At 36.8% G+C, this 14,953-nt stretch overlaps 1 protein-coding gene across 1 annotated transcript; it reads right to left on the bottom strand.

Moving 5' to 3' along the window:
• Positions 1 to 5,098: 5,098 nt before the first annotated feature.
• hrh1 (histamine receptor H1) lies at positions 5,099 to 11,834 on the bottom strand. The gene is made up of 2 exons (XM_014475949.2): positions 11,585 to 11,834; positions 5,099 to 7,620 (listed from the first exon to the last, which is right to left on the bottom strand). The coding sequence occupies exon 2, from the start codon at positions 7,459 to 7,461 to the stop codon at positions 5,770 to 5,772; it is 1,692 nt and encodes a 563-aa protein (XP_014331435.2). The 5' UTR covers positions 7,462 to 7,620; positions 11,585 to 11,834; the 3' UTR covers positions 5,099 to 5,769.
• Positions 11,835 to 14,953: the final 3,119 nt, after the last annotated feature.

The raw sequence follows: 14,953 nt of genomic DNA, 5'->3' as shown, positions 1-14,953 counted from the left end.
CGTAATGAGCTGCAAGTCTTTGAGGTTGGAAGACCTCTTTGCCATTGCCCTAATTTTTACCTTCCTGCACAAATTGCTTAGGAGACTGAGTCTTGATTCTTTCTGGCTTGGCCATTTCAAAACAGGAATATCCTTTCCAGTCAGAACATGTTGGTAAAATTGAGATTATTTCAAACCTGAATCTGCCTGCTACTGCATAACATTAGGCTTAACAACATATCACAATGTATTAGAATTTGCTTGAAAATATACATGCTAGGAAAAAATTACAAACCTAAAAGCATTCCATCATCTAGCTGATTTTCGTAGATCAGTTATTTAAGCATTGTTTTTAAGGTAGGCCTATGTCCTGGTGTTTACCATTATGCAATAAAAATATTTTATGTTACTTAGAAAGAGAGGAAGCATACCCAATTTGTAGGATAGAACTTACATGTTGGCATCAAAATACAGAAAAATACCGATAAGCTTTACACATTTAAGTTTTTTCCACCATTAGAATTATTTCCCTTTTGCCAAAGTGTTTTCTGATAGGCTCACATAAACTTCAAAACTGCACAACACAGAGCCAATTTTAATTTTGTTGATATATATTTTTCATACCATATCATTTTTGACCCAAACAGAACATTTATTAGGTCCACATCCCTAAAAGCAGAATGTGAAAAATGTCTTCATTCCAAAACATTTCTTTAAAATGTTGCAGAAATGGTGCAGAAAGTTAGTGTCATCCAAGTAACTGAGTCCAAAGCTAAAATGGTCTGAGTTCAAATTATAGGAAAAACACAGTTCTTTCTCAGTAAACATTTAACCTGCTAAAGTGTCAAAATAGAAAAACTTTAATTCCACATCATGAGATTTTCTCTTCTACACGCATGCAGAAAGAGAACACCTTTGTTCTAGGTGTTTGGACTTCAAAATAGTGTTGTTTGCATGTAGGAGCTTGTATTGATACATATTGGCCATTTAATTACCCACATAACAGATTAATGTTGAAATTTGGTGATATGTTCGCATTATGCGAAGAAAAAATTTAATATGTGCAGTCCCAGCTGAAGGAATCCTGCAGCTGATCCCAAACTAACGTAACTGTCACTTGTGTGTTATGTTTTCATTAGGTGTAATATCTGTAAAATGTCACAGGTGTAAAGTATAACTTGTCAGGAAAATGTTGACCTTTTTAGCCCAGTGGGACTAACATTAGCACCATACTGTCAGTGCTGTCAATTAGGAAAAGCTGAAGCACTTAATAAATGTCAAAAACCAGGTTAGGTCATTTAGAAACACTGTCGACTCACATTTTCCACATTCATGTGTTAAAACTGAGCTATTAAAAAGTTTTCTTTTCATATACATTACTTATGACTCAAAAGAAATGTTCTCCACTCAGGTTAAATCCTGTATGACTGATACTTTAATGAATAGTTGTATGGTGAACACTAAGGTTGAGCTGAGAGCTGGAGGCACATAAGAGAGAACAGCATTAAACATCAAACTGTGCGGGCGAGTCATGTCTGGGGAGAAAAATCTCTGTCAACCAGCCATCTTCACCCTTACTCTCGTGGCTGCTACACGCTGTTTGGTGCCACTGGCAGTGAATTTAGAAATAGGGTGTAGGAATATGTTGCTGTTTTAGCCAGGATAGAGTCAGTGGAGAAGCAAAAGTGTTATTGTCTGCTCTTCAGCTTGTGGTAAAGGCTGTGAAGAGTTGTGAAGAGCCTAGGGCTTCTGTACTGCTACTGACAGCGCACAGGGGCCAAAACTCAAACACAAGTCTTTAGGGCTAGTGTTGGAATATATAATATATATACATATTAAGAGTGTCAAAGATATACATCTTTCTTTTCTGTCTAGTGTGTTAAATGTTTAGTTTTAGAGGTTAAGGATCGCCGGTATAGACATGAAGTGGGAAATACAGTTAAAGTTAAATGCCAACAGACGCCCTTATATCAAATGGGTGCTTGCAGTGTCACATGCAGTAATTGATAATGTTGTATGCATTGCCTTATTAGTATTCTGTGCTGTGCAGTGTCCTGTACTGGTTTTTTTCAGGTTTGACTCTTGGTTTGGAGCCCACACATAAGTACATGGCTGTGTGATTTGACTGGGAAGCGTGGGTAAAAAGTATAGTCCGCATTACCAATATTTGACAAAAATATTTTTAAATGCACAGCAATTGAAATAAAATTCTCCCCAGGTGTCAAAAACAACCTATCCAGTCTACAGGTGCTTGCTCGGCTTATGCGTGCTCACCACAAACTTACAAAAGTACGACTATAACTCAGCCCAAAGATTTCAAATCTACTGAATACATGCAGAAAAAGAAAATGCAAATGACATGAAAAAGTAATTTCATCTGCTAAAATAGGGGTAAAAAAATTTCAGAAGTGTTGTCTAAGTGCTAAGGACAACTTGTGCAATGCTTCAGAAAAAATTGGAATTAGCAGGAATAATAGTTTCAAATATAACAAAAAGGTGCATTAAACCGTCATGGCCTGTGTGGACGCTCACCACAAAACACTTCACTGCTGAGGAAAATATTTTGTTTGTTCATTTGTTCTAAGTATTTGGACTTCAAAGTAGGCATAAAATAGTGAATTAATTGTGTCACAGAGTTTACACTAATTGTGATAGAAAAGACAGACCTGCACAAGCATCTGACAAAAACACAGACACATATAGGGATCCTTGCCTTTTCTGTTTGCTTCGTGCTTCACTGTTGTTGGATGGAGATGCCTTTTACAAGTCTTGCAGAAGTGGGTGTTGAGGAATAATTGGTCCATAATTAGATGCATTATTTAAACCATTCATTAAGAATTTATGTTCTTTGCTCTGTGTTTACAGTGACAATATCTGGAGTGAATAAAACCTGATGAGGAAACTTTGACTTTGCTGTAAATGTTTCCACCTAAGATGACACCTTATGGATGTTTTATTTTATACACCTACCTGTCCAGGTAAACACTATTTTCAGCTTAGTACTATCCTGCTCTAAATTGTCGGATTCGGATAGATTTGTTTGAGGTTTACATGCAGCTGCATCTCTGAGAAAATTACAAGTTATATTGCATAAATCACACATTCATGGTTGCTTTTCCCACAGGGCTGTGCAATGATATATTTTACACTTTGGATAATGATAAGGAAGAAGGTGCTACATAACATCATAAAAAAATAAAATAGACGTAGAAAGAAATTTCCCAGTAGAGAGGGGCTCTGTTGTCATTAAATGTTTACTGTTGTGTTTGGTGAGTACTGTTTCTATGATTCTGTTGTCAGATTTGGCCAAAAATGTGCTTTGGCCTATTTTAACAGATGCTACTTTTTATTTTCCGGTTACTATCTTTTATCTGCTTATAGGGCAAACAGGCCACAACCCAGCTATAACTACATGAGTTGGCACTGTTTAACCCTTTGTTAAAATTAAGAAAACTCAGTGTTTATATTCTTTATCTTTTCAATAAATACTTATCAGTCAGTATTACAGTATTTTCATTATTTAGCTTTAAATAAATACCTTTATTTGTTTTCTACCCATTAATGGAAAACATGGGTCTTTTATTTTATGTTTTAGAGATGTATGTTTGACATAAAAGCATTTCAAATTTTAATAGTCTGTTTTCAGTGAATATTTGTAACCAATCATTATTACATTATGCATTCATTTTAAATCATAATTTTTATACATGTGTATACCCATAAGGTAGTATTAACAAAATTAGTTTTACCTAATATAAAAAGGAAAATAAAAATAATTATATGGGTTAGGGATAAATGTCATGTCAAAATTAAAATGTCTCCCAGCAATTGAAATGTAAATGAGCATATTTTAAAAGACAGAGCAAAGAAAATTGAAATAACAGGAAATAAACGTAACCCTTTTTGACCCATGTTTTGCATATCAATTAGTGTGCATCTGTTTCCATTGAATAATTGATTTTGTTAAATTTATAATCTAAGTTAAACATAATAGCTAGTCAATATTTAATTTGACTTCTGGACACAATGTAATGTGTGTGGATTGCTCGCATTACATCCACACACATAAAGCAATCCACTTTATGCAATCCATAGAGCAATCCACACACATAAAAGTCAAAGCAAATTACTCCCTAAATGATGTTCAGTGTAAAAAATGGGAATGTTATTGTAAGTATTGAACACAGTTACTTAAAGTTTTTAAACACTTTGCAAAAACGTCTTTCTTAATAACAACTGCAGTTAGATAGCAATCACAAGTAATCCTGAGGTGTAATTTCAACCCATTCTCCTACAGAAACTGCCATCAACATGAAAGGTCTAGGGTTTTTATGCACTCCTTCAGTTCTTTCTAATTGGAATCAAGCCAGGTGGCTGATTGGGCAATTCTAGAAGTTTTACTTTCTTTTTCTGGAACCAATTAAGAGTTTCCTTGACTGTGTGTTTGGGCCCAGTATCTTGGGAGGAAATTCACTCATTTAATCTTCAGATCATAACCAAGAACTGCAGTAGTAAGGACTGTGCCCCAAACAAGTGAATTCAAAGGTTTAATGAAGCGAGAGAAATGAACTCTTCTTCTTTTGATTCATCTGTCAGAAATCTTATAAAGGGTATACCTGGCTGTTGTCGGTTTTATGAATTTAAATTCTTCCTGCTTTTGGTTATTGCTCAAATGGCATTCAGTGAAACATTCAGATGATTAGAAGTACCGACATAGCCACTGGCATTTGTATGTTTAGCAACATTTGGACATATTTCTCTTTACTTTGGTAAAGAGAACCATTTTTATAACCAATCAGTTAATATAATCTCTCTGAAATTGATTTACAGCAGGCAGTAGGAATGCTTTCTACAGAGTTTTGCTGGTTTCTTGACTTTCTATGTTATTTTGCAAACCTTATTCAAAAGATATTCCATGTTATTACCATTCACCCCCCCCCCCCCGCCCCCACCCCTATGTCCTTATTTGTGGATTGATTTGATTTGATTTCTCTATTTGGATTTGAGATCAAGGTTATGTCACTTCTTTTAAGCAGTCTTCTTAAAAGCGATGTAGTGTAAAGGGTTATAAATTCAATTCATTTCAATTTATTTATTATAAAGCACCAATTCACAACAAATATCATCTCAAGATTCTTTAAAGACAAACAGATCTTAATCATAAATCACAGTTTAAATCCAGTTGGATACATTACAGTTCAGTCCAAAATATAATACAGTGCAGTTCAGTTTATCATGTCAACTGGTAAAAAATTTCCTACCTAAGGAAGGCCATCCAATTGTATTGAGTGATCAACTTTGCAGCAATACCTCCTCCTCAACAACCACTTTACAACAAAAGATGACTGATTGCATTGAGTCATTGACTAATAATGAGCATGGGTCTGACCAAAGGAGAGTAGTGTTATCATGAGCTGTATGTATTTTTTTTTAGGGAACTGACTTACATTAAGATTTAGACAATAGTTTTAGACTCAATAGAAACAAACTTTAAGAAAATCCAACTTCTGCTCCTAAGAATGAATTCCTTTATCTCTGGACACAGTGCAATAATATCAGCAAAACAGACAAAAATAAATAACATTATACTCTAAAAGACTCTTTGTAAAACTGCAAGTTACAAAAATAAAATCTGAGACTTAATGTACAAAACAAGCTGCCACCCAAAATATGTTTTTACTTTATCAACAATAAAAACACAATCAAGACCACCAACTTCTTTTTGTATTATCTATTATTATTGGTAACATTTGAAGAGCTCAGAATTTGTGTGACTCTATGCTCTTGCAGTCACAAATTGATCTTGAGAATATTTTTGAAAACACGTTTAAAGTTTCCATTGCAGAGTGGGTATATGAACGGGTTTAGAGTGGAATTAATGTAACCAAGCCAAATGGTGAACATGTGAAGATCGTGGTGTACACACTCTGGGCAGAAAGCCATGACCATGAAAACTATGAAATAAGGAATCCAACACAGTAAGAAAGCAGCGATTATGAAACCTAACTGCTTGGCAGCTTTGTGCTCCTTATGAATCCTCAGACTTTGAATTCGATGTCGTGATTGGTCTATAAACCTGTGCCATGCTTGTTTCAGAGTCACTCCATTATCAGAGTCTATTTTGGTGTCCTCGACTCCTTCCTCGGGCCACGGTAGTGCCTGACTGGGGTCGTAGCTGTTGCAGAGCACATCTGTGTACCTTTGCACATCTGACACTGGACTGATACCGCAAACTCCACTCACAGAGTTTGTCACTGTGACATGGCATTCATTGAGAGAGGCTTGATGTTTGTTCTCATTGTTTCCACCTGAGCATGTCATATCCTGTGGCGCAGACGACTGGCTCAGGGGAAGCTCTGGTCCTGGCTGCCTCTCTTCAGGCGACAAGGAGCATGTTTTACCCCTCCGTGCCATTCTGAGCCTCTTTGTTGTCATGGAAAGAAGTGACGTCTGTTGGCACTTTACGCCTATTTTTCTGTGAGTTCTAAAAGAAGCAGATTTAGTTTTCTCACCATCTTCAAGTGAATATGTTTGAGCTAGAGTGTTCTGATCTAGCAGTCTGTCTTTTTTTAGTTGTTTGAGGGAAACCTCCGTCTCATTCCCGAGGGATTTGGAGTAATTTTTTTTAGGGCTTGGGGCATTGCCTCCATTCTCATTTTCTCCAAATGAATCTGCTGGATGAATGATTCTCTCTCTGTCTCGTAGATGCTGCCTCACCGCCAAGTAGATGTGTGTGTAAAACCACAACATCAAAATTGAGGGTACATAGAAGTTGAAAACCGCTGTTATCACCTTGAACCACGTAACAAAGCGAAAGTCTGTGTCACATTTGTTCTCCTCCTCAGGTTTAAGGTCCACATGTGTGAACGACCTCCATCCTAAAATAGGAATTATCCACATCATTGAAAGTAGCCAAGCCCCAGAGATCATCAAGCTCGCTTTTCCCCGTGTTCGATACTTTAGGTATTTCAGAGGTTGTCTGACTGAGCGGTACCGATCCAAACATAGTATAAACAAGCTAAAAATTGATGCTGTACTGGCCACATAATCCATGATCAGCCAAAACTGGCACACGGCTCGCCCCAGACTCCACTCATCCTCCAGCAGATACATCAAGTTCAGGGGCATAACTGTCGTTCCCACAATCAGATCTGCCACTGACAGACTAACAATGTACAGGTTTCCCACCGTGTGGAGAGTTTTTTCTTTCTTCACTGCATAGAGGACAAGCAGGTTCATTATGATGGTGAGGAGCGATAAGAGACCCAACAATACTCCAAGGAGTATTGTTGGAGTATGGAGTGGGTAATGAAGGGTCTCGGTTTCGTTGAGCCTTGGATCATCACCATACAGATGGTTGCTCCAGCTTCTGTTGCTATTGTTGATATAGCTGTTGGGGTTGAGGTCCAGGAAGTCTGCAAAAGGTGATAGACCAGATTCCATCATGTTAGGTGAGATGAAGTCTTCTATATCCAGTCCCATTCTGCACAGCTGTTGCTTGTCTGGCCATTAGATTGAAGCCTTTTGTTTCTTGTGTCTCACTTTGCTCTGGTTACACCAGTTGCAGAAACAAGAGGCAATCTTCTGTGCTGGTCAGTGTTTCTTTTGTCAGTTGATGTATGTTGTTCAAAATCCAAATATCTGCAACACACAAAGCATGACAAATGAGCCTTCTGAAATGTATACATTGCATGAAATTTGTTGAGTTGATATAACCAAAATGGTAAACACTTTGAACATATCCTGGTGCAATTTTACTCCATCATCAAAAAAGAAAAACCATCAAACAACTGTTAACCTAAAAAGACCAGGCCTTTCACCTAAACGGAGTATTAATCAGAGCCGCAACCAAAAGACCAATTGTTACTCTGGAGTAGTTGAACAGATTTATAGCTCAGGTGAAAAAATCAATTAAAATTAATATTAGTTGTTCTCATCTGGAGAACTGGGCAAGTTTGTTCATTTTCAAAGAGCAGCAAAAAGGAAGCCATGAAAGACATAAAAAAAAAACCTCAAATGAATTTATGTTTGTAGTTCGCCACATACACAGCTAACATGTGTAGGGAAGTGCTCTGGTTAGACAACATCAGAAAAGTTACATCTTTTAGTCCACATCACCCTAAATACAACATTACTACAGAGAAATATGGTGGTGGTAGCATCATGGCAAGGGGATGCTTTCCCCAACAAAAACAGGAGCGCTGGTCAGAGATGACTGGAACTAATCTGGCAGAAAACATGTAAGAAACTGGCCAAACTGGGGCAGAATTTCACCTCATAGTAGGTCAATGACTGTAAACACAAAGCCAGAGGTTGGTTTAAATCAAATTATATTCATGTGTTAGAATAGTCCAGTGAAAGTCCACACCTGACCATCAGAATCTGCAGCAAGTCTTACAGAAAATGTTGTTCACAAACTCATATAATCTGATTCAGTTTATCTGTTTTGACAAAAAGAAATCAGTTAAATTTAGTCTCTGGATGTTGGTAGAGACATATCCCAAAAGACCTACAGCTATAATTGCAGCAAAATTATTGACTCAGCAAGGCTGATTATAAATGCACCTCTCACATGGTGAAAATGTCACAATTATGTACTTTGTGTTTGAAGTTCAAGGTGTCTTTGTGTTTGAGGCTATAAAGCGACAAAACGGATAAGTGTGTGAGTGGTATGAATACCTTTGCAAGAAAATGTAAGAATATAAGACACAAACTGTCAACAGGCTAAATAAAAACAAATAACTAAAATCACACAATCCTTTACACTATTTTTAATGTATTCTGTCTTCCGGTTTATATCTTGTAGCAAATATCATAAACTAAACTGCTAATATAAACCATTTTCTATTTAATTTCAGTGGAACTAAAATGGGGTTTTGACCTCAGTCACAGACAGAGAGAAATAACATATTGGTTTTTATTTTCTTGGATTATTTCAACAGTGAACTCAGCAGCTTTGAAGAGAGTTAAGTCTGTGTTCATCTCTCTCTCATTCACTGTCCAGCTGGCTTTCTTCAACACTTACACAAGGAAAGGGCAGTGAGATGGGATTCCATCACCAACCCAGCAGCAGAACAACTGAGCAGAAAAGGAGCCACTGTTAATATGTCTCCAGTGCCATATGATGGATATCAAGTCCTAGGGTTTTCAAAATCATATACAGCAACATTTCTGGATGATGAAGTGCTCCAAGTGATATTAAAACATATTGCTGTGGTGCTGAAAAACACTCATCTGTAGCAGTTGGGGGCATCGATTTTTTTATGAGAACGGACTAAAATAAGCCAGTTGCCATGGGTGCAGGTGACGTTGTTTGTTTATAGATTCAAATTTTTTAAATATTTTAATTGAGCTCCTTTTCATATCAACATTTCTGTGGTCTTTGCCAATTTAAAAGCATAAATATTTTAAATAAGCACACCATTTAATCAATTGGCATGTCAAATGCATTAAAATATGGAACCTACATTCAGAAAAATAATCATAGATTTCACAGTGCTGTTAAGACCTACATTAGCATAATAATGTCATCTGTCGATCTGTTTCTATTCGATCGGTTTGTGGGTATACATGCTTACTCATTGATGACATAAGCAGCAGGAGAAGAAAAAGATCCTTTCTAAGGCTTAGTGTTCAGTGTGGAGAAAAAAAACACACCGACCATCACTGAGAGCTGAGAGGGTTGGTGGTGCATCCATAACAACTGTCATCGTGGTTTCACATTAATGGAGAAAGCTTTTCACAGGGAGTTAAGCTAAACAATCAAATTTTTTTTTTTTTTTTTTTTCCACCATGTTTTAATTTGGCCCAAAACTTTTAGGGGCTTACATCAGAATCTGATATGGGGCACCAATTCCAGTTCAAAAAACTTAGAAAATAAATAAAACAATAAATTGTAAAAACAATGTTACTTCTATGAGTAGAATAGAATAGAATAGAGCAGGTTAATTAAAATGTGCACAGAACAACAGACTATTTACAATAAGTGACAATATGAGAATATGAGAAATGCTATTCAAAATGAGAATAACTTTGCAAATAAATATACAAATACCAGCATGTATGTAGACACTTATTGAGTTTGTTGGGACCAGCGATGATTATATGGTCTATCCAAGGAAGGATCTGTGCAGGTGAAGGTGCTCTCCAATTCACTTTATCTAGTCCAGAGTGCTTTGGTGGTAAGCTAGATTGTAGCAACAGTTGCCCTTGGCCCTCTTAGTACCACCACCCGGCAAGGCGGGCAAAATGCCTTGCCCAAGATGCACAGAGTGGACAAAGAGGGGATTTTGAACCGGCAAACCACCAGTTACAGGTCGAACTCCTCCTTCCTGAGTCACCTTCACCCCAACTCACCAGGTAGTCATGCTTGGTGTCCCTGGTGTACAGGGTTTAAATGTGGATACAGAAAAGCTGGAGAGGAAAATCTAACTAGTCAATATGACTGCTGCACAGGCACAACTAAATCAGTAACAAAATTTTGTTGGTATATCAAATTCCACTGATTAGAATCAAATAAAATTACATTTATTGTACAGATAATTAAAAATATGAAATCCAATTTTAACAGTAAGAATACTAGCATGATTATCACACCATATATATTTTCTATTTATGATCACAATATTACATATCTGTTTTTGTTGTTTTATATTTACATTTTCAAGACATTGAGCCAACATTTGCTATAAAACTTAAAAGTATGCTCATTCTTGAATAATCTAAACTACTAATTAAAATTTTTGAGGCTCATGCTTCTCTGCTGACCTGTTTCTCCCCCCTCAGGGCAGCTGAATTGCTTATACCTTGGACCAGCTTTAAATATAAGCATTAATGTTGATAGATGGATGTTTTTTCCATCTTTCACCCATTTGTAAACAGAAGAGAAGGCACATTCCAGCTGTTTTTTTAAAGCAAAATAAAAATATATATATGATATAATAACAGAGTCTGTGAAAGGGGAAGTAGAGGCTGTAAATGTGATGTCCCTGCTGCCCCTTATATCCTGATGACGTCCCATATAGAGAGCTCAATAAAAATATTTAATTTAAGAATATCACCTGAAGCTTCCACAAGTATTTCTGGTGTTAAATCTGAGGTAAATGTTTGGGTATCATTTCCACCGCTATGTGCCTTGGAATCTGGACTGTACCTGCCTCCGCAACACAAGCATTTAGCAACCGTCTTACTCACTGTTATCACAGACAACGAGACTACGTAAGAATATAAACAGCAGGAAGAATAAACCTGCTGTGCGCCGCACGTAGGATCACCGCGCCAGAAAACAAAACGTTCAGTTGTATAACTGCTACAATGCAATCATGTGTAATGAATGCAAAATGTTTAATTTCATTACAGAAAGGAACACACAATAATTATCGCATCGTTTGTCCTCTTGCAGCTCAACAGGGCTCTTCTATCAAAATATTATCAGTAGACGTGCAGGAAGACACCTGTTGATAATATTACACAAGGAACTTTCTTTTCCTGCCAAAACATCCACAAAATGCGCATTTGTCAAAACCACGGCTACAACTCTCTCCATAAAAAGTTTCACTTTTAAAAAAAAAAATAAACCACAACTTATGCGAAGTGTTAGACTTACTGTAAGAGATAGACGCTCAGTAAAATCCTCTTCCAAGCCGTTTTCCGCTCAGGAATCCGAAAATGAGTGAGACAGGTTGGAATTGGAAATGGATCGTTATCATCCCTCCCTCAGCTCCGTCCTTCCTCCTCATTCACGTCTCTTGACTGAACTTTGGAGTTCATATGATAAACCGGTGAACAGCAGCTCGTCGGTGTGTAGGAACGGGGGTTTTACGGGGAATGGCGCATAATGATTTGCAGTGCCATGATTCAGAGGATGATTCACTGGACAATTACGCGCAGACTGTAAGCAACTTCATCCATAGTAGCCTATTAGACTTGCTCTAATAGGCTTGGACTTTACTGTAAATAAATAAATAAATAAATAAATAAATAAATAAATAAATAAATAAATAAATAAATAAAATACCCGCAGATCTCAAGAAATAACAGAGCTTATTGGAGGAACGTGAATTAATTTTCTTTTGCCCAAGAATGATGTTTGTCAGAATAATTGGAAGAATAATTTGCGTTTCCAAGACCACGAGAATTGTGCGCATCATGAAACAAGTCTTCGTTTTGGAGTAACAGAGAGTTCTCTCTCTCTTTCTAATGGTCAAACACTGACTGTTAAAATGTGGAACATGAGAAAAAATTTGACTAGAGCTCAAGGATTTTTTTTTTAAAGCGATGCTACATGAATATTTTGTTCATATTCATATAGCTAAAGCCAGCGTTTTCGGACTCTGTCTGCTGGTAATTGAATGTCTGGACAACTAATGAGCAAGCTTAGGAAAATTTAATGTCACCTTGTTTTGGCACCTATACAGTTATCTGCCTGGTGCAATCATTACCTGGATACAACACTAATACGGTTATGCGTATTCTTTTAAGATACTTGCCGACATTTGCAGAGGAAGCTAAAAATGTTCTTTATAATTGCTGTGACAAACGTTTTCACACATGCATCACGGTAAAGCGAAATAAAGAGATCAGAACTTCTTTATTGTCAAGGGTTTCGCATATCAGAGCATAATAAAAAAGGAATCTGGTCTATATTAGGTTTTGATATTTCAGACCACAGGGGTCTGCAAGTCCAGTCTTTGAGGGCCAGCGTCCTGCAACATTGAGATGTTTCTCCGCTTCAACACATCAAACAATCAGGTTACAAGCAGGATTCTGGATAACCTGACTACATAATGACAAGGTGATTCAGTCATTTGATTCAGGTGTGTTGGACCAGGGACATGTCCAGAAGTTCAAAGATACCAGCCATTGTGAACTGGAGTGGAAGACAAAAGACATACAGCAGATTCCACACTTTCACTAAATATTACCGTACATAAAAACAAACCAGAATGGAAATTTTATTGTGAAAAAAATAGTGCATGCCATGATTCCAAAGAATGGAGATCAACAATTTTCTGCAGTATTTTTTCTACTTTCCTTTTTTTCGATCAAACGACTTTATTGTACTTTTTGCCCTAAATTTGTGTAGCTTCAGATTTTTTTAGGTTCACAGAAATTTAGTTTTTTAAGCCAAATTGGACATTCATGATAGAAACCTAACCATTCAAATAAACATCAAAAGATTACTGAAATACAACATTGCGGTTTTATTTGATATGAACCACATAGCTTGACATATGGATCAGACATTTGAAGGTTATACTTCTGTGCTTGTCAGACATTTCAAGATTTCATATGTGTTACAAGTGCCTTAAGGTAGCAAATCCTTTCAGCCAAAAGCCAAAATAAAAAAATGGTCAAAGATGAGAGATGACCTTTTCAGTTATCTTTAGAGCTAGAACACTAGGTGTTGACTGCCAAAGTACTTGGCATGATTGGATTTGTGATAGTCTTCCCAGTAGGCCAGAGGTTAATACTGTCACCTCACAGCGAGAAATTTATAGATCATCTGTGCACGACTTTGTTGTGAAGTCGGCATGTGTGCAAGCATTCATCCAGACATTCTGATTTCTTCCTTTGGTCCAAAGACATCCAGGCTGAGGTAACTGGTGATTCTTCATTTACCTTGCAAATGAAGGTTAGTATGCATGGTTGCCTGCTGTGTCTCTGCTGTGGCACCATCATGGGCTGACAACCTGTTGTGTAACTGCAGACTACTGGAATGAACACTGACACCCCTGCAGCTGCAGCAAAGAGAGTATGGAAAGTGAAGAGTTTTGTAAGACATCTTTGCTGCTGCTGGGAAAGCATCAGTATGTCTCTATTTTAAGGAAAACAAATTATGCAGAATGTGTAAAAAAATGTGTATTGTCCAGATCTTCTGATATAGATTTTTTTCCCCTGTGGTAGCTTCTGATCTAGATTTACAGGAGTTTTAGTTGTATTACAGTATAAAACAACAATCACATGCATTTAAAAGTTATTTTCTAATAAATTTCCAAAGAGACTAGATGAAAGGAACTTTTGGTGTAATTAGAAGTTCTAAGCATGTGCATGAACCTTGGAGTTATTTGAGCCAAACACAGATAAACCATGACAAAGAACTCACAAACAGCTTGCATTGTTAAGGTTTTTATTTCTTATGTCGTCTTGTAGAGCTACTTTAAATAAACATTTTTCTTGTAGATATGGTTTAAAAAGCAATGACTGATTTATCTATGTGCATAAATGTTCATGTCCAAAAATACATAGATGTCACAGTGTATTGTGCCAGGTACAAGAAGTGTCTTTGATAGTCACATCAGTTCCCAAGTTCAGGGCTAGTTTTTGTCTAGCTTTCTAAATATCAGGAAAACTAGCATGTTTTCTCAACAGCTATAAATGGTTCTGGACTCCTATTTCTTTTTGAGAGTTTGGACATTTGATATTGTAACATATATTTACTATCTCTGTATTATCTGGAAAGGCTGCAGGGTTGTACAGTTAGTAGCACTGTGCCTTTGCGGCAAGAAGGTCCCAGATTTAATTCTGAAGAGGGGTCCTTTTGCATGGGGTTTGCTCACATTGATGCAACTATGGATTCCTCCCACTGAAAGTTTGGTCTCTTTAAATTATCTTTAATTATGATGGTGTATGTGATGCTTTGTCCTGTGTGTCTCTGTAATGGACTGCTTTGTTAAGCTCCCCCATGACTCTGTACAGACAAGTGGCAACAGGAGCATGAATGGACCAATAGATTGATGGCTTGATGGTATTAGTCGATATTCCACATTATTTCTCAAAATAAGTCAAGTTTAGAGTTTTCCACAAGTGTTAAATTTCATTTTCAAGATTTTACAGACCATATCAAACTTTTTTTTGCTAGAATGTGTAATCCTTCTATGATTTATTTTCAAACAGATATAATCTTAAAAACAATTCAACAAGTCTGTAAGCACAAATGGTTTTTGACCAGAAGCATTGGTCAATTTGTAATTTG

This window comes from Xiphophorus maculatus, chromosome 20, assembly GCF_002775205.1.
Source record: "Xiphophorus maculatus strain JP 163 A chromosome 20, X_maculatus-5.0-male, whole genome shotgun sequence".
Lineage (NCBI taxonomy): Eukaryota > Metazoa > Chordata > Actinopteri > Cyprinodontiformes > Poeciliidae > Xiphophorus > Xiphophorus maculatus.
Note: the sequence above shows the minus strand (reverse complement) of the source record. Positions and strands in the feature narration are given on the sequence as shown.

What these genes read in the sequence shown, in the direction of transcription:
- hrh1 (XM_014475949.2), bottom strand. Translation starts at nt 7,461, where the DNA reads ATGGGACTGGATATAGAAGACTTCATCTCACCTAACATGATGGAATCT.